The sequence below is a fragment of the Polyodon spathula genome, chromosome 17 (assembly GCF_017654505.1).
Source record: "Polyodon spathula isolate WHYD16114869_AA chromosome 17, ASM1765450v1, whole genome shotgun sequence".
Taxonomy (NCBI): domain Eukaryota; kingdom Metazoa; phylum Chordata; class Actinopteri; order Acipenseriformes; family Polyodontidae; genus Polyodon; species Polyodon spathula.
This window is the reverse complement of record NC_054550.1, coordinates 21945044-21968793: the sequence shown is the minus strand read 5'-3', so window position 1 is coordinate 21968793 and position 23750 is coordinate 21945044. Positions and strand designations below refer to the sequence as shown.

General features: G+C 36.9%; 1 protein-coding gene across 1 annotated transcript in view; it reads right to left on the bottom strand.

The window, feature by feature from the left end:
• LOC121329844 (RNA polymerase-associated protein RTF1 homolog) overlaps window positions 1–23750 on the bottom strand; it is a 33307-nt gene that overhangs the window by 3099 nt on the left and 6458 nt on the right. The window contains exons 2-16 of the mRNA XM_041275755.1: window positions 12829–12939; window positions 11912–12062; window positions 11514–11718; window positions 10546–10666; window positions 9608–9719; window positions 8667–8802; window positions 8207–8384; window positions 6482–6564; window positions 5711–5798; window positions 4565–4672; window positions 4076–4153; window positions 2840–2961; window positions 1427–1484; window positions 912–989; window positions 4–102 (exon numbers count right to left, since the gene is read on the bottom strand). Of these exons, the coding sequence (XP_041131689.1) occupies window positions 4–102; window positions 912–989; window positions 1427–1484; window positions 2840–2961; window positions 4076–4153; window positions 4565–4672; window positions 5711–5798; window positions 6482–6564; window positions 8207–8384; window positions 8667–8802; window positions 9608–9719; window positions 10546–10666; window positions 11514–11718; window positions 11912–12062; window positions 12829–12939 (1728 nt within the window). The remainder of the gene's footprint in view (window positions 1–3; window positions 103–911; window positions 990–1426; window positions 1485–2839; window positions 2962–4075; window positions 4154–4564; window positions 4673–5710; window positions 5799–6481; window positions 6565–8206; window positions 8385–8666; window positions 8803–9607; window positions 9720–10545; window positions 10667–11513; window positions 11719–11911; window positions 12063–12828; window positions 12940–23750) is intronic.

The window sequence follows — 23750 nt, the reverse complement described above, 5'->3', positions numbered from 1 at the left end:
TACCATTTTACTGGTTTCTTGAGTGCTGTCTGGTGTGGAATCAGAGCCATATTTCTGGTTCAGATGAGCAAGAATAGCAGCATGAACAGAAGGATCTCTGGCCTGCAAATACAGAAACGCTGTTATTATACAGAGGCTTCTGTTTAATGTACAGGTGCCATCAATTGAGGCACAATTCTAAAATCTACTAAATGCTACTTAAAACAAATAAAAAAACACTTCACTTTAGGTCATCAGGACAAAAGCAAACAAGTACATACACACACACAATGGTTTAGAAGTTATATATTTCTGTAAAGTTAGGGATTCAGTATTTTTGATTATCTTTTGCAAGAAAACAACATTCTGCATTTTAGGAATTTTTTTGCTTTTTTTACCTCCTGATTTTCTCCCCAATTTAGAATCCTCAATTACTTTTTTTTTTTTTTTTTTTAAGAGGATGTCCAATTATCACCGCAACAATTCCACACACAACTCAGGAGAACTGAAGGTTCGGTGGGCATCCGATCCCATGACCAAGTCAGTTTCCTCTTTTACACCCAGGAACTCAAGAGCAGATGGACAAAGGCCAGCCTGCAGGCGTCTGCCTGAGCTCGCTAGGAGCCTGGCGAGTAGTGTCTGCTCTCCTGATGAGGAGAAACAGTCCCAAACGGCAGCACCAAAGCCAATGCGACACTCCGTCAGGACTCCAGCAACTTAACCCGGTGAACCACTCTTGAATCCTTACTTTTCATATTTTAATCTTGTTAAATTGGAGCGATGCCGCCTTCAGCGTATACCGAAAGCACCAACCAAAATTGCTTGCCTTATATGACTTGGTTTCTTTCAACTTAGTTTTACTTTAGAATTTTGATTATGTTTATTAAATGCAGGAAAGAAAAAAAATCAAATATAAAAAGGTAAATGCGTACATTGGACACCATGGTTGGTTTGCACTGACGTCTTGTGAAGGGATCCATCTGTTGGTTCTTTGCATTTTGTCCCTCAAGCTGCAAAAGTAAAAAACTGATTCAGAAAAAAAGGTGCAAGTAATAAATGTTTTTTTCTCTCTGCTGTGTGCATGGGGAAAATGTCCGTGTCAGCTGCCATTTACAAAATTCAAAATATTCTATTGGGCAATTAATGGCTTTTGTAATATTTTAACCAAATATAACAAACAATTATGATACAGCTTTTAGTGTATTGTCATTGCTGCAAACTATAAGACGCAGCCTGGGCTCACGCCTGGACTTTTTTTTTTTTGAAATTGCCAGCTGAACTGCAAAACAAAAGCAATACGGGTTTGTAATTGCTTCCAACACTCTCAATGCATTCTGACATCCCAACAAAAAATCTAAAAAAAGATGTGGCATAAGGAGGGACCCAACCCACCTCAAAACACACTGCAAACCCTTTAGTTTTTCATGATACTAAAATGATTAATTACCACAAGTGCCTTCTCAGACTCAACAATGTTCCAGCTTCTATTCCTTTGGTTAATGTAACTGGAAAACAAAACAGTATTTTGGATTTTAAATGCATTACAGCGTTTAGATTGATCTATCAGAATTAATATTCTGGTACACATGTTCCCTGACTAGGTACCACAAACATTACTAAATTAGGGAATTGAAACATTGCACCTGTGGATTCTCAGTTCTATCTCAACCAGCAAAAGCAATCTGCAAACATCACAAAACTGTTTAAATGCACATAAAACCTGCCCTATCGTTAGCATTGACAGAAGTATAAGCACCCACAAAAAACACACCACACACACATTATACTGGGGTAATTTACATAAACACATTTTTTTATACTACAAAGTCAGAAATCATTAAATGTTCCTTGGGACCTACGTTTCACAGCTTATTTTTTAGCCTGTAACTTAGTCCTTTAACCACACAATGTCAACATAGCCTCCACAGTAAGCCACACAACGAGCAACCATTCCATCACATTAACCATTTGAATTGCTCGTCCATTTGCTACACATTAGCAGATTAATAAACAGAATGCTGTAGACTGCTACTGATTTAAGCCTTACATCCCTGTGAATACGTATAACAGGATTTTAAAAGGATGTTTTTTTCAATATTTCAGGAGAACAAACATAAGAATGTAATGTGTTGATTCCTTAATTATTCTTTAGATTAGTTTAGATGCACTGACATCTGGAGGTTTACAACTGAATTGCAGGTTAGTCCTGTTTTAATTCTCCCTTGAATTTCACAGGGCCCTAGCGATGAAGTAAACTAAAGGTCTCTGGGTCAGTTAGGACCCAATACACCAAATGTGGTCACACCCTATAGACTGTTTGCGCGCCTTCAAAATAGTCTTCTGGAACTATTGCACACAGCGTGAAACCTTTTGCTATTCAAAACTCATACATCATGAAACCACGTGCAATTAAGTACTTGATTTACACTGATTGGTGAAAAATTTGCCAAACTGCCAAGCCAGACATTTGGCCAAGTGACTAGCTGCTATCAATGTATCCTTGGTGATACTTCTTAAAATAAAAACATAGTGAAATACCAATGAAAGCAAACACCACAAAGATGTCTGCGGATAAGGAACAATTCTGTAATTAGCACTTTTTCCACTTGCCTTCCGATTCCCACAGCAACAATTAAACATTACTCGTCCTTCGGATGAGCCATAAAACCGAGGTCCTATTGTAAGAGACTCTGCAGAAGCAGTTGTTGATGCACAGTTCACCCCCTAGTCTCCAAGTCGCTTTGGATAAAAGTGTCTGCTAAATGACGAATTCATAATTCATTACATTGCTACTTAATGTTTGAATTCTTGAAAAGTACTTTTGATCCTTTGAGATACAGTAAGAATAAGCTCCTCTGACCTGATGGCAGATATATTTTTGGTTCTCTGCCTGTCCAGGGCCTCTGCTCTCTCCTCCAGCTCTTCCAGCTCATTCTGAATCCGCTTCACTTTTTCAGCATCTGCAGACTCTTCTGCCATGGCCTACAGACAAACACAAACTCAATGAATTGAGTTTAAATGAAGACAGAGTAACTCACAGTAAACGTGTACCCTGTTCTGGGTTTCAGCAATCCCATTGAAGAAAGATCATTGAAATGGCTAAGGCCCATATTTATCCATGGTGTATACTCACATTTCCCCATTCTTAAGTGCAAGTGTGCATGATCTAGATTTATCAGAGAAAGTGGTTATGCTACTGGTAAAGCAAGAGATGACTAAATTATATATTTACTGATGATTATATATTTATTCAGTTTATGTAAAATCAATACTGTTACTGTTTTTACATACAGGGCGATTAGAAAGTTTATATGCACCAAATCATTGATGTGGTAAACTCACTTTCTAAAATCACCCTGTATTTTAGAAAACTAGTGTGCATCACATTTTGTAGGTAATTTAACACATTCAATATTTCAGGATGGATGAGGGCAAGAGAGAGACTTGATATAGCGTCAAAATAAAAAGTACATAAATGTGGTCCATACTATTTTGTGGTTGAATTAAAATATATTCTGGCTTCTCTATATACTTACATCAAATACATGGACTTCAAAATGTCAGCTTTTAAAGATGTGTAATGGGGAAATAAACTGTGTGTATTTTTGTTTTTATTTATTTTTTTGGTCTTAATATAGCCAACATTTGGGGATTTTAGATGATTATAAAATGCTAAACCCAAAAATAAAACCAGTGTTTATAGGATAAAAAAAAACACACTACATACTTCAATGACATAATTGCCGATTACAGCCGTGTAGCATCTATAAAGACACCAAGTCAAAGAGCATGGTCTGTATCGCCGATTATGTCCAGAGGTTAAAACAATGCCACAAAGAAAGGGTACAACACTAGTATTAGAAGATTAGAGGAATGTTGCTGCGTACCAAACATGAAGGCAATAACTGTGTAAAACAAATACAGCAGAAACTATTTCAGTACGGCAACCATGTCACGACAGAGTTCAATGGATTGTCTGCAACACACAAACTGGAGGGTTCAGAAATCCCTGCCAATATTTTTCCTATTTCTTTTTTTAAATGACAGCACATTGTTTTAACAAACCCCTTTACCACAACATTCCTTTTGATCTTACCTTCTCCTTTAGAAGCTGGGTTTTCTTCATGGCATAATTTGCAGGTCCCTTACGAAACCTATCTTTCTCTTTTACAATCTACAAAGAAGAAAATGAAAAACCAATGCATGCAAGTTTCTTTATATTTAAAGTCATGTGTGCAAGTCTCCAAGCTATCTTAGTTCAAAAGGTCAAGGTCACTGGTGCATCATCAAGTACGTCAGACAAGTTCAGAATAGCTTGAATTTCTAATCAATACACAAAAGCCAGTACACAACTAGGAACAGTCTTCCTTAAGAACTACTGTGGCAAATAAGGATGAGATACTTCATTTATCTGGTATCATACAATACAAAACAAGTAAACAGAACTAGAAACATCTGGGTACACATCCGAGATGTAACGCACTGCGAAGTAAAAATGTCTTTACATGCCTCTTAGAACAATAATTGCAGTCAAGTATGCAACTGGGCCACTAGTCCAACCCAAGCCCCCTCTAAACTCTCTTACATCTTCAATGTCCTTATCATTGAATTTGTGGTTGACTGCTTCCTTAATGGCATGTTCCTTTTTGGTGATTTCATCCAAATTGGGGACCTGCATTCCTGCAATTATCATCTGAAAAACAAGATTTTATATGTACCTTTCAGATTTGACAGATTGTCTACACCAGCATCAATATTTCTACAACACACATATACACACACACGCACACACACACACTTTTTTTTAGATAAATTACATGCCATTACTGCTGAAAAATGTCAGCCACCCAAAAAAATTAAGTAACAAAAACAATACAAGCTATAAAAAAAATACAAAAAAAACCCTGTTAAATGCTTACATTTAACATCCACAATTCATAAACAATTTTGTATAACCTCTTTGAATTCTTTGTCAGATTCTAACAGAGATAATACATGTTCAGGGATGGAAATAAGACTCCCCGAATGCATAGCAGTTTGATCGATGCCTAGTTAAAAGACACAGTGGCTAACCAAGCTTGTATTAAAACCTGAAATGGATAGAACTGCTATGCAAGAGAAGTCTTATTTCCATCCCTGATGCTCTTATAGAAACAAAAGAAAAATAAATGGTAAATACAAGCATTTATCCATTCTTCTATTATTTTGTTTAACTGACAATGCAGCCAGAACAAAGAGTACAGCATGAATTTCAGAGAATTAACATCCTGACAACTTCGTCGCAGTCCATAAGTATTCAATGCAATAAGATTCAATATACTGCAACAGGTTACATTTACTCTTTAAACTGTTTTTTGAAAGACCAAGTGCCAGGGTATTCCCACTCAGAACCACAGTGTATTAGCTCTTGTTTTCTCAGTTATTAAATAAATAAATAAATAAATAAATAAAAATAAATTAGTAATTTTTGCTGAAATTGTACCTGAAGTCGTTTTGGTCGTTTACTTTAATTATATGATGGAAAATACAATTGCCTCTCACATGCAGATTACTAAAACAGTTTGTTTTATAGAAAGTTTATTAAAAAAATATATATTTAAAATCTTAGAATATGCTGAATACTTTGAGACAGTGAAAAATATGTACAAGAAAATAACGTTTCCGATTTCTTCCAAGACGCCACAGTAAACGTTTGACAAAGAAATGTACAAGTTTCACCAAGGTCACTCACCGCCTCTTTCCATTTCATGAACTCATTCTCTGTAAATTCCTGGTTTGAGACAAACTCCAGCCGGAACACTCGTGTATCATTGCCATGCCTGTAAAACAGGAGATAAACAGAGAAATTGAATACAAGATCATTTCTACCTGAAAACATTGTTTTTCCTTTTCACTCAGGAGCCAAGAAGAATGAAATCCAGAGGACCAGGAGAGTCCCTAGATAAAAAGAGAGGGAACAAAAAGTTAGTGCGCCAGTGTCATTCTTTTCTCCTGACCAGAAACCTTGAGAAACACGTTTGTTATTTAATTCATTTTTCTTTGCATTTCTTTATTCTATTGGTTTAGTGACTTTAAAACCACTCTTTACAAACTATTATTTAAGTGAAATACTAGTACTCAAACTATTCCAGTACTGTATGATATGTAGGCAGGTCCCCAAATGGCACCCTGTACTGTATACAATTCCCCCTGCCACAGCTTTAAATACCAAATTACAGACATCAGCAAAATAAAAAAATAAATAGACCACCACGTCCCTCTGGAAGTACATGTGAAACGTATGTTTGCCTCCATTTACCTCCAGATTGTGAAACTCTCAGTACCTTGTCTTAATGAATGTCTTCAGTAAGTTTAAAGTGGATTATGGGTGCTCTAGATGTACGCACAGACCTATATATGTATGGTCACCTCTACTATAAAGTTAAGGAGACGAGACAAAAAGGAAGTTTTTTTTTTTTTTTTTTTTTTTTTTTTTACAAAAAACTTAAAGGATGGGTCTTACCGTAACTGTAGACCTTTATTTGTCCTGGTGGTTCCTAGCTGGTAAACTTTTGCTGTTTCTACAACATCAACAATTTCAGCAACCTGTAAAGATAAAACTGTGTTGTAAAACCAAAATATACCAGGTTCCTATTAAAGACCTTGTAGTATAGCCTCTACCAAGAAGCAGAAACCCAGATTATCTATTTATCTTGTTCAGCATCTCCTGCAGTACAAATCTCCCATTCATCCGGTCATACCAAATTCTGCCTATATGCTGTTTTTTTTTGTGAAAAGCAAGCATGTTTTCATCCACTGTAGATACAAAATTAACATGAAAAAATGACCAAGACACCAAACCTTTGCTAAAAATTATGCTTTTCAAGTTATCAAACTAAATGAGGTTCTCTAGGTATATGTAAAAACCATCTGACAGACATCCTTTATACACATTGAACTAAAAGGTGCTTCTTAGCAAATTTCATCACAAACTTACAAGCAGTAAAACAATGCAAGACATAGGAGCAGACACACAGAAGCCTGGGCAAGATTGAGAGGTCTAAATAAAAAATTGTATTTAAGAATTTCTAAAAATGGTTCAGCCTGCTTTTCTGAGGGGTGACATTATCCTTTTTAGTTTTGCCTCTGACACCAGTCCCCACATGTGGTCGAGGGCTATCTACTGAAATCAGAAAATACTTCCTGTATACTTGAAGACACACCAAGTATACATTCACCTCAACCACATGAAGAGTGTAGAGCAAACAGAGTACAATTTAAATCTGTTGTCTAATAAAACGAAACTCTTTCATCTTAAGACTTGACATAGCTAACCCTAACCAATAACCATTGCCATACAGAAACCAGGAGCTGAGCACACAGTTGGAAACTAAGTGGCGATAGACCTACAGTAGGGGCCGCATGTTTCTACCCCTGCGCTGCAGATTACAGCACTGCCTGTCTTGACAGTGTCACATGGCAGCAATTGTGAATTTTCTGAAAAATTTTGGATCAGCAGCACTTCATTATTGCTGCCACCAGGTGGCATTAGCCTACCTGTAAATTACCAAACCTAGTTATTCTGACATCTGCATGTTGCCAAAACCTGCATAACCTGTTTTATTACTACTAAAATGTATTCTATTATAGTGAACCCCTACCAGATGTAAGTTTATCAAATATCTTGTTCGCCATGAATAGTTTGAAACACAGCACAGCTAAACACACTGAAATGGTAGTCCAGGTCTACTTTGTTGGTTTTGGTTTAATTTCTTGTTTAATCAAACTAGAAGGTGTGGCGATTTGATTTAGAACACATTCTAAAACATAATTCAAACTTACTCTAACAATGTATTTTAACACCTAAGGCAGGGCACCCTTCCCTGGTCCTGGGTTCCTCCTGTGTCAACTGGTTTTCATTTAAACTCTCACTTACTTAACTAGACCCTTAATTGAACTAATAATTAGACCTTTTAAATTGTTTACAGCTCCTAAAAAGTTGGAGTTCAAGTTATTTATAAAACGTTCCAGCTAATTTGAAATCAGCAACTGTTTAAAGAGCTGAAAAATATCTATAAAATGGTCTACAAATGTCCTTGTTAAATGGCCCAAAAAAATCATATTTTCCTGACCAAAAACCTAAAATACCAGGGGTCTTGAGTTCACAAATGACAAAGGTAAGGAGATACAATTTGTTCTCAAAAGAATGCGTCAGATCTTAAATGATAAAAAGATAAGAATTTCCTACCCTGTATACTGGTTTGCTGCTACTGTTTCCAATGCCTATCCTTACGAAGCAGCCTGTTACTGTCTTTGCAAAGAATGGCATGTGACACCAACGCTCCAGTTTATGGCGGGATAGCCTGATTCTGTTCAGCTCATCTGGGAGGGAAACTGGTTGAGATTTAGGTGGGGTCTCTTCTTTCCTATAAGAAAACAGAAACACAGTTGTTGAAGTAATTTTACACAATATTGTTAAACATTTTTTGTTCTAAAATCCAAGCTTACTCTCTCCCCTACAAACATAATAGATTTTCTGCAGGTTCTTATTTTTTCTAATTGGCTTTGTTTTGATGTCGAGTATAAACCTTGCCTATCTACTTGCTGAGGAAGGTGGAAGACTAGACTTTGTAGATCTATACTTTCCAGGCTTAACCCATTTGTCAGTTACTATGAGGATTTGTGTACATGTTTCCACAGTTACGTACTCTTCTTCCTCATCGGATGAGGACGACCTTGAGGATCGATCGCTCTTCACACTGGACTTATCGTCATCCTCTTCCTCTTCATCATCAGAGTAAACCTCACTTGTTTTAAGGGGCTGCTTCTTCGACAAAAGTTCAACTACAAAAGAAGAGCGAGATATCAATAAAAACCAACAATACGGTGATCTATTTGTTACTCGGATTCGGATGTAACTGGGTGCGTTGAGCGGGTCTATGGAGCAAACAAAGGAGCCATCATTTCAGAGATATGTGGTCGTAATGCAAGTAGCCATTTAACATTTTATTGAATTACTTTCTCCAATTCCCTCTTCTTTAGGCACCCCCCTGCCTAATGGATGCCAAGTATTTGAGCTGGGGGTGATAAAATTGAGCAATATTTGCTATATCTATCATTCAAAAGTGATTGGAACTCAGGTTAGCTTACAACTAAGATATTAAAATGACTAGTTGTTCATGGTTTCAGTTTCTGCCAATGTTACGTGACCTAATATCTGAGGAATTAAAAGGTCAGATGCTATCAGCCAGCTTTTAATCAAACAAACATACACCAAGTCTGTTGTCTGTTACTGATTAGACGACATTTCAACTTGGATCTGATTTCACATGGAATGACCCAACAGAATACTATGCAATAGGAAAATGATTCAATGCTCTGTGTGTAATGTATTACTGTAAAATATGACAAAAATAAAATCACAGAATACAGGTCACAGGTAAAAGTGAAGGGTACAGTTAATTTCCCACAACAGAAGTGGAACATTACACTTACATACATGAAGCAGTGTATGACAAATATAACTTGCTCCCTCAAAAGACAGAAAAAATACAAACATAGGTTTGAGTTATCCTCTATTAAGCGCCCCTTACCAAATGCTTACGAATGGACAACAAAGAAACTGTATGAAGCTCTAACCAACAAGTACCTGTTCTGTTTTTCTTTTTCTCTCTTTCAGCCTTTAGCTCTTCCATGGCTTGTGATTTCTTATCCAGTTTCTCATCCCGCTTAGATCTCCGCTCTTTATTGTGTGACATCACCTGAAAACAGCAAACACCTTTCTTATTAAAAAACGCACAATTGAAAACAAGCAAAAAATTATTCACGTTATGGTGCATCTCTTATTTTCTTTGATAAAACACCTCCCGATCTCCATCAGTTTATTCAGTAAAGCATCAACTAAAAGCACTTTCTACAAAAATTAACTTATACATTTGATGTACAACAGCACATATGACTAATACAAAACCGAGCTAGATTGTGTATCCCATTGAATAAGTTAAACAAGCAATAATAATATTTTGGATACAAGAGACTAGATTATCAAATACACACCAGATTCCTGACAAGGAATTATTTAATTCCTTTGTTTGGGAGGGGCTAATCAGGGCTGTTGGCAACATCTGGTAAATGAAAATAAAGTGGACGACTGTATTGCTAATATCCTTCAATATCCTTGGAATCTGGTAATGTTATGACAATTACAAAACCTCAAATGTGTCTAATTTAATAAAGTCATTCATTCAGCCATAGGGGGAATTGGCAATGCCAAGCCCCCAAGGAAGCTGCCGAGTCTTCTGCTTCGGAAAGTACAAAAAGGTCTCAAGATTCCGCCAGTGCATGAATCACTCACGACCAAGCTGGCTTAAAGGCAATGCCCCAGTCAAGGGGTGCCAAAATGCAGAAAAGGTCACAGAAGAAAAAATAAAACCACACAGCAGCTGTTTAAAACAGTTATCCTGTTTCTGGATTTGGTCTTGAAGTCCTCAGCTGAAACAAGACAGCATGCGAGGTCGGGTGATGGAACCAAAGACAGGGGACTGTTGCCTTAACAATAACCATTGTAAAGCTCCAAAAGTTACTTACCACTTGAGTGTCTTGAATCTGAGACAGCTTCTTCTTCTCCTGCTGCTCCTCGTCCTGTTTTTTCTTCTTTTCTTTCTTCTCTTTTTTCTTTGCCGTTTTCAGTTTCTTCTTGATTTCAAACCTAGTATGATGAAGTAATTAAAACCCTTCACGGTTGAAAAATGCAGAGACTTCAGAAAGACTACCTTGAACACATTCTCCCCAATCACTTGGTCTAAAACTGAGCGCTGGGTGTGCGATTCATCATAATTCTTGAAGCTAACAATGTTTTCTATGGTATTACATAATGTATACTTAATAAAAAACATGTTTATTTACCGATATGATTAAAATGTATAAGGCACATTAGCAAGAAATGGTTGTGTAACCCTAATCCGAATGAAGATCTGTACTATTTGGTGTTTCATAAGCAAGATATAAATATTAGCAGCTTTAAAAGTGAATAATCAAATTGTGTATGCTAGATTCAAAACCCTTCATGCCTGGTAGGTACTGCAGAAGGATACAAGCCAACTAGCCCCAAAACCAGGTCAGCCCTAGCACTGTCAGATTCCAGTCAAATAGACACCAGTCATCTCGGATTACGCAGGCAAGTCTGGTCAAACTATTCGTGAACAGTAATTACAATCCGAACCATTATTTCACTAACCTTTACAAAGACAGCAAGCAAATTGAAAGTGAACAAACTGTACATGTTGTGTAAAACTGCTGGATATTATAATAACAACAACAACGTGAACTCGTTCTTTGAGCAGTTCTTTCACGGCAAAGACAGAATGACCAGCAACATAGTTAATACCCACTCTGCAGCTCGGTAGCTACGACCGAGATGACTTGAGTCAGCCAGTGCTTGGGCCGAGCTGGTTTTAGGATGAGTTGACTGTGAGCCCCACAGAACAGTTTCACAAATAATTGTGGTTATCAGACAAGAAAAAGAAACCCTGGAGTGTAATTTACAGCGGCCTCACCTCCTCTTGAGCACCTCTCTCTTCTCAATTCTGTTGAACAGCTCCTGCTCCCTTTCTTTCTCAGTCATCTGTTCCAAACGTTCCCGGTCCTCTGCATCTCCCATCAGGTCCTCTCCGTAACCGTCGTGAAACTCCTCATCCTCTGAGGAGGACTCAGATTCCGAACTGGAGGACGAACTGTTACTGTCAGAGTCTGAAACTTCACCTGTAAACACAAGACAGGGGGGTTAGTCAATGCCAAGACGTAAAACCAAGCTGATCTTAAACTGGCAATATACACCAATAACAATATAAAAGGAACACAAAACGTAACTAGCCTAGTACAAATCTTAAAATCTAAAGCATGTAAAGCTTTCTAGGCTGAGGCTCCCTGGACTCTCTCCCTTGGTCACTCATACCTTCCTCTGGAGCAGAACTCTCAGCTGAACTGTCTCCATCTGAACTGCCAGATGATGCGGTTTTGTGAACTCGTTTCTTTGTTGCTCCTTTCTTTTCCCCTCCTTTCCCTGGCTTAACTTTCTTCTTGGCCTTTGTGCCTCCCACAGTCCACTAGAAGCAAAGGAGGAGGAGTCAATTCCTTTTATAATTAGAATGGGTTGTTTGTGAATAAAAACACACTTCTCCAGGGAATAACGTCAAGAGGAATGGTAACTAATGTTTAACTAATCAAACACTGAGAAATGTGTTTAATGGTTTTAAAAGTGAAGTAGCGTATGGTGAGCAAGCTTACAAAAAAAGTGTCAGCAAAATGTTACATTTTATCTTATGCAACACTTGTAATGGAACTGTATACGGCATTATTATCAACGCATGCCATGATATGGTCATTGTTGGTTAAAACAAAGCGAAATGATTTTGCTGGACACCACCTGCAATGGAATATATCAAGACCACTTGAATACAGCTGTGTACCAACTGTAAAGACCATGTCACAGTGTGTGGTTTAAGCAAGCATTTTTGACAACAGGACAAGACAAATTACACACATTTCACTGGCATTACAGCTGAATAAAAAACTCAAGATTTACTTTATCATGGAAATGCTCTACTGGAACCAAGCGCAAGAATATTGAATCTTGCAATTTGGGAAAACTGAGTGATAAAGTAAAAGTTGTGCAAGATCTCAACCAATTACTGCACTTAAGATTTAAAAAAAAAAAAAAAAATTATATATTAATATATATATATATAATATATAATATATATATATATATATATATATATATATATATATATATATATATATATATATATATATATATATATATATATATATATAATAATAGTTCATACTATACATCCCAAGCTTCGTTACCTCATCATCACTGTCTGAGGTCTCCGAGTCTGTTGATGCTGATGGTTTGCTGACTGGCTCCTCCTGTTCCTCCGAATCAGCCCGCTTCCTCTTTGCCAACGACAGCAGCTCCTAAGAGAGAAAGAAAGAGGCAAGAGATTACCACAGTTCACAACAGTAATCACACGTGTGTTAACACTTGCAAAAAAGAGAAAAAGTGCAGAACAGGGCATGGAACAAAACAGAGCTTGTGCAAACCTTTAGGTCTCATTTAGCATACATGATTTCAAAGCATCAGGATTCCAAAAGATCCACCCGTTTAACACTTGTGGTGACATGCACTGTGAACCGGATTGGTGCTCTATACTTTAAAAAAATCTAGAAAACAAGTTACATCCAAACTAGGGCTGGTCTGTCAGTTAAGCCTTCAAAATAGCAATCAATTCATTGGGCACTGTCACAAAGACGGTCGGAGTGGGGGACATCAGACCAGAAACAGGAACTAGGAAATAAACGACAGAGAGGTGGAGTTTGGTTTGGAGCTGAGCGAATGGTCTCGCTCAGCATTTAAGAAATGAACAGACAGTCAGAAAACAAAACTGTTGTAAGACAAACAAAAACAGAGGACATGGCACTGGTAGCCAAAATAAACAGACAAACAAAACAGACTAACACTAAGCAAAACACGGTGAGTAGATATTTTAACTATTACTATTATTACAATTATTATTATTACCTCTGTCTCCAATCAGGTTCTCCACTCACCGAACACACCGTGAGTGAAAACATGCAGCTTTTATACAGCTGTACAGAGAATCGATTGCTAATCAATCATTCAATTGGAGTCGCGGTACAATTGCATGTGAATTAATAAAGTGCAATTCCACGTGCTCAGATATTACTTTTTACTTGCATGTGAAGTGCTGTGCAATCCTCGTGTCTAAAACACAAATACGCATTTTAAACACTCATGTTACATAGACCTGTTACACCAACATTAACACACAACATATAACACAAAATACACACAGGGACGGGCACTTTGCCACCAGCACACAAAATATAATCGTTTGCAAAAAATATCGATATTGTACCGCCCACAGAAATGTTCGCTCCCTCCTGCCCCCCGACTGATTTTATTACTTTAATATCATTGCTGTTCAGTAAAAGCTTGTGCACAACAATGGAGTGCAAGGGGTAACTGACTGTGATACAGCTTTGCGCACTGGACTGTACAGGAGTACCGGCATAAAAATGTTTTATCAGCTGTGGGCAGCATTGATTGGTCATCAATCAGGAAACCCTGATGGAGCATGCAGCCTGGTCTGAAAAATATATTGTAAAAAAAATAAATGTAATAAAACAGTTATTCCCAGGTTTAACAGTTCATTTTGAAACAAAGGAAGTGCACACTACATACAGTCAGTTATTGAATGTGCACAATTTATTTACATGTTGTTTGCCAGGAATACAAGCTTGTTGACCTGCTCTGGATCCAAGGCGGCGTGCTTTAAGTTTACATTGAATACACAGAGTGAACGTACTTACTTCTGCAGCATTTTCAAAATGGATTTGGTGGTAGTCAGGATGGGACCAGCCCATTAGATGCTAGTTAACACTTCAGCAGGAAAAGATGAACACGCCCACTGATTGTCTTTGGCAGATATACCGTATGTAAATAGCAAGGCAGGGCATTCGATGCAGTTTCGTTGATAAACTAAACTGTAAATAAAAATGTAATCATTTAAAATTGATTATCCAGCATTTATCTCAATGTATATAATGAAGAACGGGAAAGACTGAAATTGATTTTATCGTAGCAGCCCTAATCCAGACTTCGCATTTGCACCCTCATTTGTAAAATCCTGAATGCAGTATCATGAATATGCAGGGTACTGTTTTTATTGTTCCGTTATGGCTTTCGTCAGGGCATTTTTGCTGACATCGCTTAGATAGTCTGGAATCAGCTATCCTATACATACTCACACTGTGTCTACTACAGTATCTGTTATTCCATGGAGATTTTAGTTTGTTACCATATAGAATAGGCCCATGAGAAATTCACATGGGTAATTCAGTTTAAAGCTGTTTAGAGGTATTGAAATAAATCCACATTATCTGTCGGAGCTACTGCATGAACCACTTATCAATCTTCACAACTAACTAGGGCTGCAACGAAGGGTATATTTTGAAGGTTCGGAACACATTACCGAAGGAAGCTTTGAACCTTTGATGGTTCTAATTTGCATAATTTACCGGTGACGTCACCATAGCTACTTGTTTATATTTGATTGAAAATCCTAATTTACAAGTAATCTGTATAAATGGAATAAAACATTCACATGTAGTTTAAAAATAGATTATATATATAAATTGCAAACGTAATACCGATCCACAAAAAGGGAAACAAAACTGAACCAGGTAACTACAGACCAGTAAGCCTGACTTCTATTATATGCAAACTTATGGAAACTATAATAAGATCCAAAATGGAAAATTACCTATATGGTAACAGGGTACTGGGAGACAGTCAACATGGTTTTAGGAAAGGGAGATCGTGCCTAACTAACTTGCTTGATTTTTTTGAGGTTGCAACATCCATAATGGATAATCGCAAAGCATATGACATGGTTTATTTAGATTTCCAGAAAGCTTTTGACAAAGTCCCGCACAAAAGATTAATTCTCAAACTGAACGCAGTTGGGATTCAAGGAAACACATGTACATGGATTAGGGAGTGGTTAACATGTAGAAAACAGAAAGTACTGATTAGAGGAAAAACCTCAGAATGGAGTGTGGTAACCAGCGGTGTACCACAGGGATCAGTATTAGGTCCTCTGCTATTCCTAATCTACATTAATGATTTAGATTCTGGTATAGTAAGCAAACTTGTTAAATTTGCAGACGACACAAAAGTAGGAGGAGTGGCAAACACTGTTGCAGCAGCAAAGGTCATTCAAAATGATCTAGACAAGATTCAGAACTGGGCAGACACATGGCAAATGACATTTAATAGAGAAAAGTGTAAGGTACTGCACGCAGGAAATAAAAATGTACATTATAAATATCATATGGGAGATATTGAAATTGGAGAAGGAATCTATGAAAAAGACCTAGGAGTTTTTGTTGACTCAGAAATGTCTTCATCTAGGCAATGTGGGGAAGCTATAAAAAAGGCTAACAAGATACTCGGATACATTGTGAAAAGTGTTGAATTTAAATCAAGGGAAGTAATGTTAAAACTGTACAATGCACTAGTAAGACCTCATCTTGAATATTGTGTTCAGTTTTGGTCACCTCGCTATAAAAAAAGATATTGCTGCTCTAGAAAGAGTGCAAAGAAGAGCGACCAGAATTATTCCAGGCTTAAAAGGCATGTCATATGCAGACAGGCTAAAAGAATTGAATCTGTTCAGTCTTGAACAAAGAAGACTACGTGGCGACCTAATTCAAGCATTCAAAATTCTAAAAGGTATTGACAGTGTCGACCCAAGGGACTTTTTCAGCCTGAAAAAAGAAACAAGGACCAGGGGTCACAAATGGAGTTTAGAAAAAGGGGCATTCAGAACAGAAAATAGGAGACACTTTTTTACACAGAGAATTGTGAGGGTCTGGAATCAACTCCCCAGTAATGTTGTTGAAGCTGACACCCTGGGATCCTTCAAGAAGCTGCTTGATGAGATTTTGGGATCAATAAGCTACTAACAACCAAACGAGCAAGATGGGCCGAATGGCCTCCTCTCGTTTGTAAACTTTCTTATGTTCTTATGTTTGATAATTAATAAAAATAAACGTTTATGCAGTAAGCTTGCATTGCAGTGGCTCCAACTGCACCGGACTTAGGCAAAACAAATCTTTATTTACCAGTCACTGTTCCAAGCAGGCCATCAGTCACATTTTACTACTACTAAAAATATTAATAATATGAAGTTACACTTGTCAAGTGACCCTGGAGATCAGTTGTGCCTCCATGACACATCAGTCTCTTGCAGAGTTTGCATTCCATATTTTTTTTTTTGGTCGTCTGGGCATTTAACAAAAAAATCCCAAACAGCAGAGGGGTTTCGAGACATTTTTTTCAATACAGTTTACACTATACAACACTTTGCTGTTGAGATGGCGAATGAAGAAAATTAAAGTTTTCCACTGGACTACCCGAGCTGGAGAGGGGAGGGACGGACGGTGCTCAGTTTTGCAATTAAAATTATTAGTGTTAGCATACATTTTGTATGTTTCAAAACGTATTCTACCATAGCACTTCTCTTACACCATCTTGTACACTAGATATTCAGTACATATTTCTACTGAAGCACTATAACCGCTATAGGTACCCTCCCCCCAGTGCTTTAGATACTATATCCTGCAGATGCACCATATAGTATTGTATAACAATTTGGTAGTGGATTTTAATACAACTTTTGTTTAAGTAATGTATACTATACATATCAGAAGACCCAATTTTTGCATGCAACATTTAATGTGCGATTTATAGAATTCACACACTGTCAAACAGTCTCTGTTAACGCAGAAGAGAGAAGGGGGAAAAAAAAGTGCATGAATGTCACCTGACAAGCTTTCAACTGTTTAACTAACTTTGAATTCCTGGCTAGCTAACGAACCTTAGAACACAGCCCTACAATTAACCTATCAATAATATTAGTCTAGATTGAAATGCTGCAACACCAGAGTCGGGAAAGAGAACCAATAAACACAAAATGCACCGTGATGAGAGGATCACTATAGGATACGTATCATACAGTAAATTATGTGTGAAACAATTACATTATTGTCCCATTTGATAGTGCTTTGATTGTGTTTTCTGATTCACCTTTTAAAATATTTAAAACAATATATAAATGCCAGTAAATACCATATTACTTCAATTTGGCGCCGCAGTGTTTAGTTTAAATTGATCAAAATGACTGCAGCTCAAACGAGGGCATCGATTATATGAGGGCGGCCTTTAATAATACCACAATTTTCAAATGCTGCAATATGCAATTACATGATTTATGACATTTTAGAAGTATCGCGGTTGCTTATTATTTGTAATACAGTAGCCTACCTGTCTGTAGTTGCATGTGTGGCTAACCCACTTTGACTACAGTACATTTACCGGTCACAGTTAAAGAAAGCCTATTAGGTGGGAGTTGGAAGGTCAGGGGAGTAATGTACCAGCGAATCAGGAGTGTGTATTTGTTGTTAAGGTACGGGACAATGCTGGTGTGGCAGTTAAGTCCAAGAGTGTGACGTACATGTTTTTCTACATTAAAAAATGACCTCAGAATATCAGCGACTCAAAATGTCATTTTTTGATGTCTTATAGTGGACTACATGTTTTTTACATGTTACAGAATATCATATTGATGTCATTAAAATCTCACTGTAACTTGCTTGTTTGTAATTTCTCTGCAAGAGAAACCAAAAAAAAAATTATCATAGATAGTAAGCACATTGTTTTTATTTGTATGGGAATTACAATTGAACTAAAAAACACAACAAAACCACCTGCAAGAACTTCAGAAGGACTGCTGTTCTGTATGTATTTTATCTTGCATTTTCTTTCAGAACTGTACTACCATAAAATAAAATGTGCTTACTATGTGTGTGCATTAGTTTGTAGTTTACATCCTAGATTGAGTATCCCGTCTCTTCGGGTGCGTTACATGTACATAGTCAGTGCTGCGTGTTTATTTGTTTATTGGTGTGTTCTTTTTTTTTTTTTAGTAGGCAGAGAAAAAAAAACACTTAATCTTTCTTTATTGATAGCGGTGTTTATTCGAGGGCGGCCTCTATTATAAAGCTGATATGACTGCGACGTCAATACGAGGGCGGCACCTAATTGAAATAGTATTTTTAAAAATGTTGTAAAAGTCCTAAATCTGTTATTTAAAAAAATAATAATACATAGGCAAATATTATAATTCAGTATAATTCAGTAATGCAGTTTGAATAATAGGGACCAGATAGAACCATGTACCATGGCTTCAAAGTATTAATGAAATGGACCAGGGACTGGTAATGTTTTAGCCTGCACAGATGCTTAAGATAGTTTTGATCGTTTTAAAAGTTTCCAGTGTAGGTTATACATAGCCAGCAGTAGACATTATTATACCTGCATTGGCTCACAGATCAGACGCTGCCATCTTCAATGGGGATGACGATAATTATGAAGATGATCCTAAACTAATATACTGTCAGGTCGGATGACACTTCTTGTGGTCACAGAGTACTTAATTCTTACCTCATAGTTAAGACATCACATGACCTTTAGCAAGAAGTTGGGGTCAAGTCCTGTAACGCCACACAATTTGAATGCTGGCACACAGATCAAATTTGCCTTCCATCATGAAACTAACTGATGATTACAGACCAGTGAAATTATAAAAAAATAAAAATAATTTCTCATTCTTTTTTATAATTTTTCACAAATGTTGTTTAATTACAGATAGGCCCTACACATTAATAAAATAACTGAGGTATATCATTAGTACAGTAAACATGTTTTAACTACACACATTTATTAAACATTATCTGATTTTTAAACTTTTTTTTTTTTTTTTTTTTTTAGCATGAACAAACAGACCTTGCACAGAAAAATAATTTAGCTACCATAATTTCTCATTAGCAGCAGTGATGGTAACTTTTTAATCAACTGCCTATTTACAGTGAATACTGCCCATCCCTCTATAAAAATAGAACATATATATTTACACTGCCCTACCATTGTGGTGCTGTCAATTCCACATATAATCTACCCATTAAAAAAAACAATAGGATTTGTATTTCAATCCCATTGCACTGAAACAATATGCAACAAGCTTGGGGTTTCTCAGTATTTAAACACTAAGAAAAGCACTCATTCATTCAAATCCATTCAAAACCAAAACAGCATTTGCTCCAGCGCAAAGTTTGAACCACCTGAAAATAGCAAAGAATTAGCATACTAACACAAGTAAACAAGCCATACTGTCTCCAAAAGCAATGAACAGCTAACGATACTTACCGATATCTTCTGACTCGCATTCAAACCAACAGTTGCAAAATCTGCGCATCATCATTTTGTCACCGTCAGCTGCATACATCCCCTCATGCTCAAATTCTTTGCGTGGTTTAGGCATTTTAGAAATAAACGTCTCTTCTCTTCCATCACAATTTTAATTCCCAAACGACTAGCTCCAAACTATACATCTGCACAAGTGCTAGTCAGAGCTTCTGTTTCCCTTCAGACTGTGTCCACGGTAACAGCTAAGCCTTGACAACTACGATTGCAAGTATTTATTTAAAAGTATTTTCTGTATAAACTTCACAATTTAAACATGTTACTATGTTTTATAATTATTTTGTGTGTGATTTCTTTTTATATTTGCATTTCATTTTATATGTTACATTGTGTTGTTTTGTATTTGTGAACAATAACACAAAGCCACTTTTTCAGGAACAGTGGCTTCAAACCTGGTTCCAAAAGACCTAGTTTTAGGCAACTTTGCTGTAACAAACCCCGTCTCACCTGGTGTGCCATGCAATGGCCTGAAACCTAGTCTCCTTAAAGTTCCAAGCCACAATGGCTTTGGGTTCCCGCAGCTTTAGGTCTCTGGTTCACTAACGGTGGGCTTGACTAAAACATTTACACATAGTGACAGAAAAGTCAGGGAGAGTATAGTGCTTATAGAAAGTCTACACCCCTGTGGCAATGTTACCCGCCCCTGTGTGTATTTCAGCATTATATGTTGCGTGTTGTGTGTTAATGTTGGAGTACAGTCATTGGTATACAGGATATAAATGGGTCTGTTGAACACTAGTTGTTTAAAATGTATATTTGTATTTAGGCATGAGGATTGCACAGCACTTCACGTGCAGGTAAAATGTAATATGCGAGCACGGGGAAGTGCACTTTATTAATTCATGTGCAGTTGTACAGAGACTCTAATTGAATGACTTATTAGTAATAGAGTCTCGGTACAGCTGCATAAAAGCAGTATGTTTTCACTCACTCAGGGTTGGGTGTTTGGCGAGTGGACAACGGGATTGGAGACAAAGATAACAGTAATAGATATAATAACAACTCACTGTGTTTGTCTGTGTAGTCCATTTTGTTTGTCTTTTTCTTTTGGCTATGAGTGCCGTGTCCTGTGTCTTGTTTGTCTTTCAACCTTTTATTTTCTGTCTGTTTCATTATTAAATGCTGAGCGAGAACAATCGCTCAGCTTCACCAAACCCCACCTCTGATTATTTCCCGGTTCTGGTCTGACGTCACCCACTACAACAGTCTTTGTGACAACCCCCTTGATCTTTTCACATTTTATTGTGTCAGTGCCTCAGAGTTTCATGAATTTAAACAATGATTTTTTTCCCCCACTTATCTACACACCATACTCCACACTGTTAAGGGAAAATATATTGAGAAAAAAAAAAAAATTATAATAAATAAAAAACTGAAAGATCGTAATTGGATAAGTCTCCACTCCCCTGAGTTAATACTCGGTGGAAACACCTTTGGCAGCAATTAAAGCTGTGAGTCTGTTGGGATAGGTCTGTACCAACTTTGCACACCTAGATTTGGCAATATTTGACCATTCTTCTTTACAAAACTGTTCAAGCTCTGTCATGTTCCTTGGGAGTGTTGATGGACAGCAATCTTCAAAGTCATGCCACAAATTTGATTGGATTTGGGTCAGGGCTCTGACTGGGCCACTCAAGGACATTTACCTTGATGTTGACCATAACTTGATGTTGCCACCACCATGATGTTCTTTGGGTGATGCGCTGTGTTGGGTTTGCACCAAACCTAACGCTTTGCATATAGGTCAAAAAGTTCAATTTTCGTTTCATCAGACTACAAAAAACTTTTTGCCACATGGCTACAGAATCTCCTGTGTTTTTTTGCATACTTCAAAACGGGATTCAAAGTGGGCTTTCTTAAGTAATGGCTTCCTTCTTGCCACTCTACCATACGAGCCAGATTTGTGGAGTACTTGGGATATTGTTGTCACATACACACTTTGACCAGTCTTGGCCATAAAAGCCTGTAGCTCTTGCAAAGTTGCCATTGGCCACTTGGTAGCCTCTCTGATCAATCTCCTTCTTGCTCGGTCATCCAGTTTGGAGGGACGGCCTGATCTAGCCAGGGTCTTGGTGGTGCCATTCGCATTCCACTTAATAGCCTTGACCGTGCTTCAAGGGATATTCAAGGCCTTTGATGTTTTTTTATACCAATCCCCTCTTCTGTGCCTTTCAACAACTTTGTCTGGGAGTTCTTTTGAAAGCGCCTTGGTGCTCATGGTTGAGTCTTTGCATTGAAATGCACTACCCAGCAGAGGGAACCTACAGGAAGTGCTGAATGTATCCTGAAATCATGTGTATCTATACAATTTAACACAGGTGGAGGCCACTTAACTGTGTGTGTGATTTTGATGGCGATTGGTTACACCTGAGCTAATTTAGGATTGCTATTATTAGTATATAAGTTGTGGGGTAGGATGTGTAGATTGCATTTTAATAATATATATATATATATATATATATATATATATATATATATATATATATATATATATATATATATATATATATATATATAAAATCTTTTTAATTCCAGGGTATCAGGAAACAAAAGGTGAAAATTTTGAAAGGAGGTGTAGACTTCCTATAGGTACTGTATACTAGAGTTCTGCGATACCTCATTTAGGGAGCATCAATAACATGCACAGTATCATGACATTCAATACTTTGGATCTTATGTTTATTACATGTTAAATGGCTGCCAAATTCCTTTTTTTGCAAGTCCAAAGTGCATAAGAGACTAATACACAGTTAATAATACTACAGAACAGTGAAATTATTGCTGTTTTAATAGATCCAGTTCCACTGTCTTCAAAAGGTCATTGCCACTAACTATAAAATTCAAATAAAACTGGTAAGAATGTGTAATACTCCATACTTCCATATTTCAAAATACCATACTTTTGCCAGACTTCCATTTATTTTTCCCAGTGTTTTAGTTAGTTTCTGCTATTATTTTGATAGTTATCCACATAGATGGGCAGTCACAGAGCAGTATAGCTTTTTGATCCACAGCATCTGGCTTTCTAAAAGTTTGTGTCAGAATCTGGAGGTGCACACCTAGCACGAGACAATGCAGGTAGGCAAAAGAGAAGTAAGACAATCTAAGAAATGCCCAATATCTGAGAACTACGTTGTATTATTTACAAATAGAATATAAAAAGTTGTATACTGCAAGTATACTTGTGCCAAAATTGGATAGTATAATGGTACCAATAGTATACTAAAACCAGACAACTTTGGCACAAGTTTACTTGCAGTATACTACTTTTTTGTAAGAGATGATATTGGATTCTGATCCAAACTTAGTTATACCCTCTGTTAAATGCTGAACACAATGGGAGGCGAAAAATAACAAAAATGAAAACAAATGAGCATGCATTATATATTAAAATGTGCAATTGTCTTATGTTACGCATACAAGATAAATACTAAATAGAGTACACCCTCGCTATAACAACCCTGTCTGGGTCCAAAGCCTTTCGCTCACTACAGTAAAAGGACAATCCAAAACAAACAATATAAGCTGCTGGAGTAAGTTAATGAAGTCACCTTGGATAAAGGCATTAGCTAAATTAATTTATTACTGTTTTTATTATTTGATTTTCTTTATTACAGAATTTGTCACTACTATCACTAATAACAATAATACTAATAGCAATAAGATTGTGAATAAAGAGTACAGTACCTATTTGCGGCATGCTGCATCCGGTATTCTGGCTATATCCTACTCACTGAAGAACACAGTACAACCCACCCCCCAAAAAATAAAGTGCATTAACAAAGTTTCAGTTTTGTTTCAATTGCAAATGTTAATTTAAATCTTGGTTCCTTACTTTTAAAAAAAAAATAAAAATAATAATATTTTATTTATTTTAAAT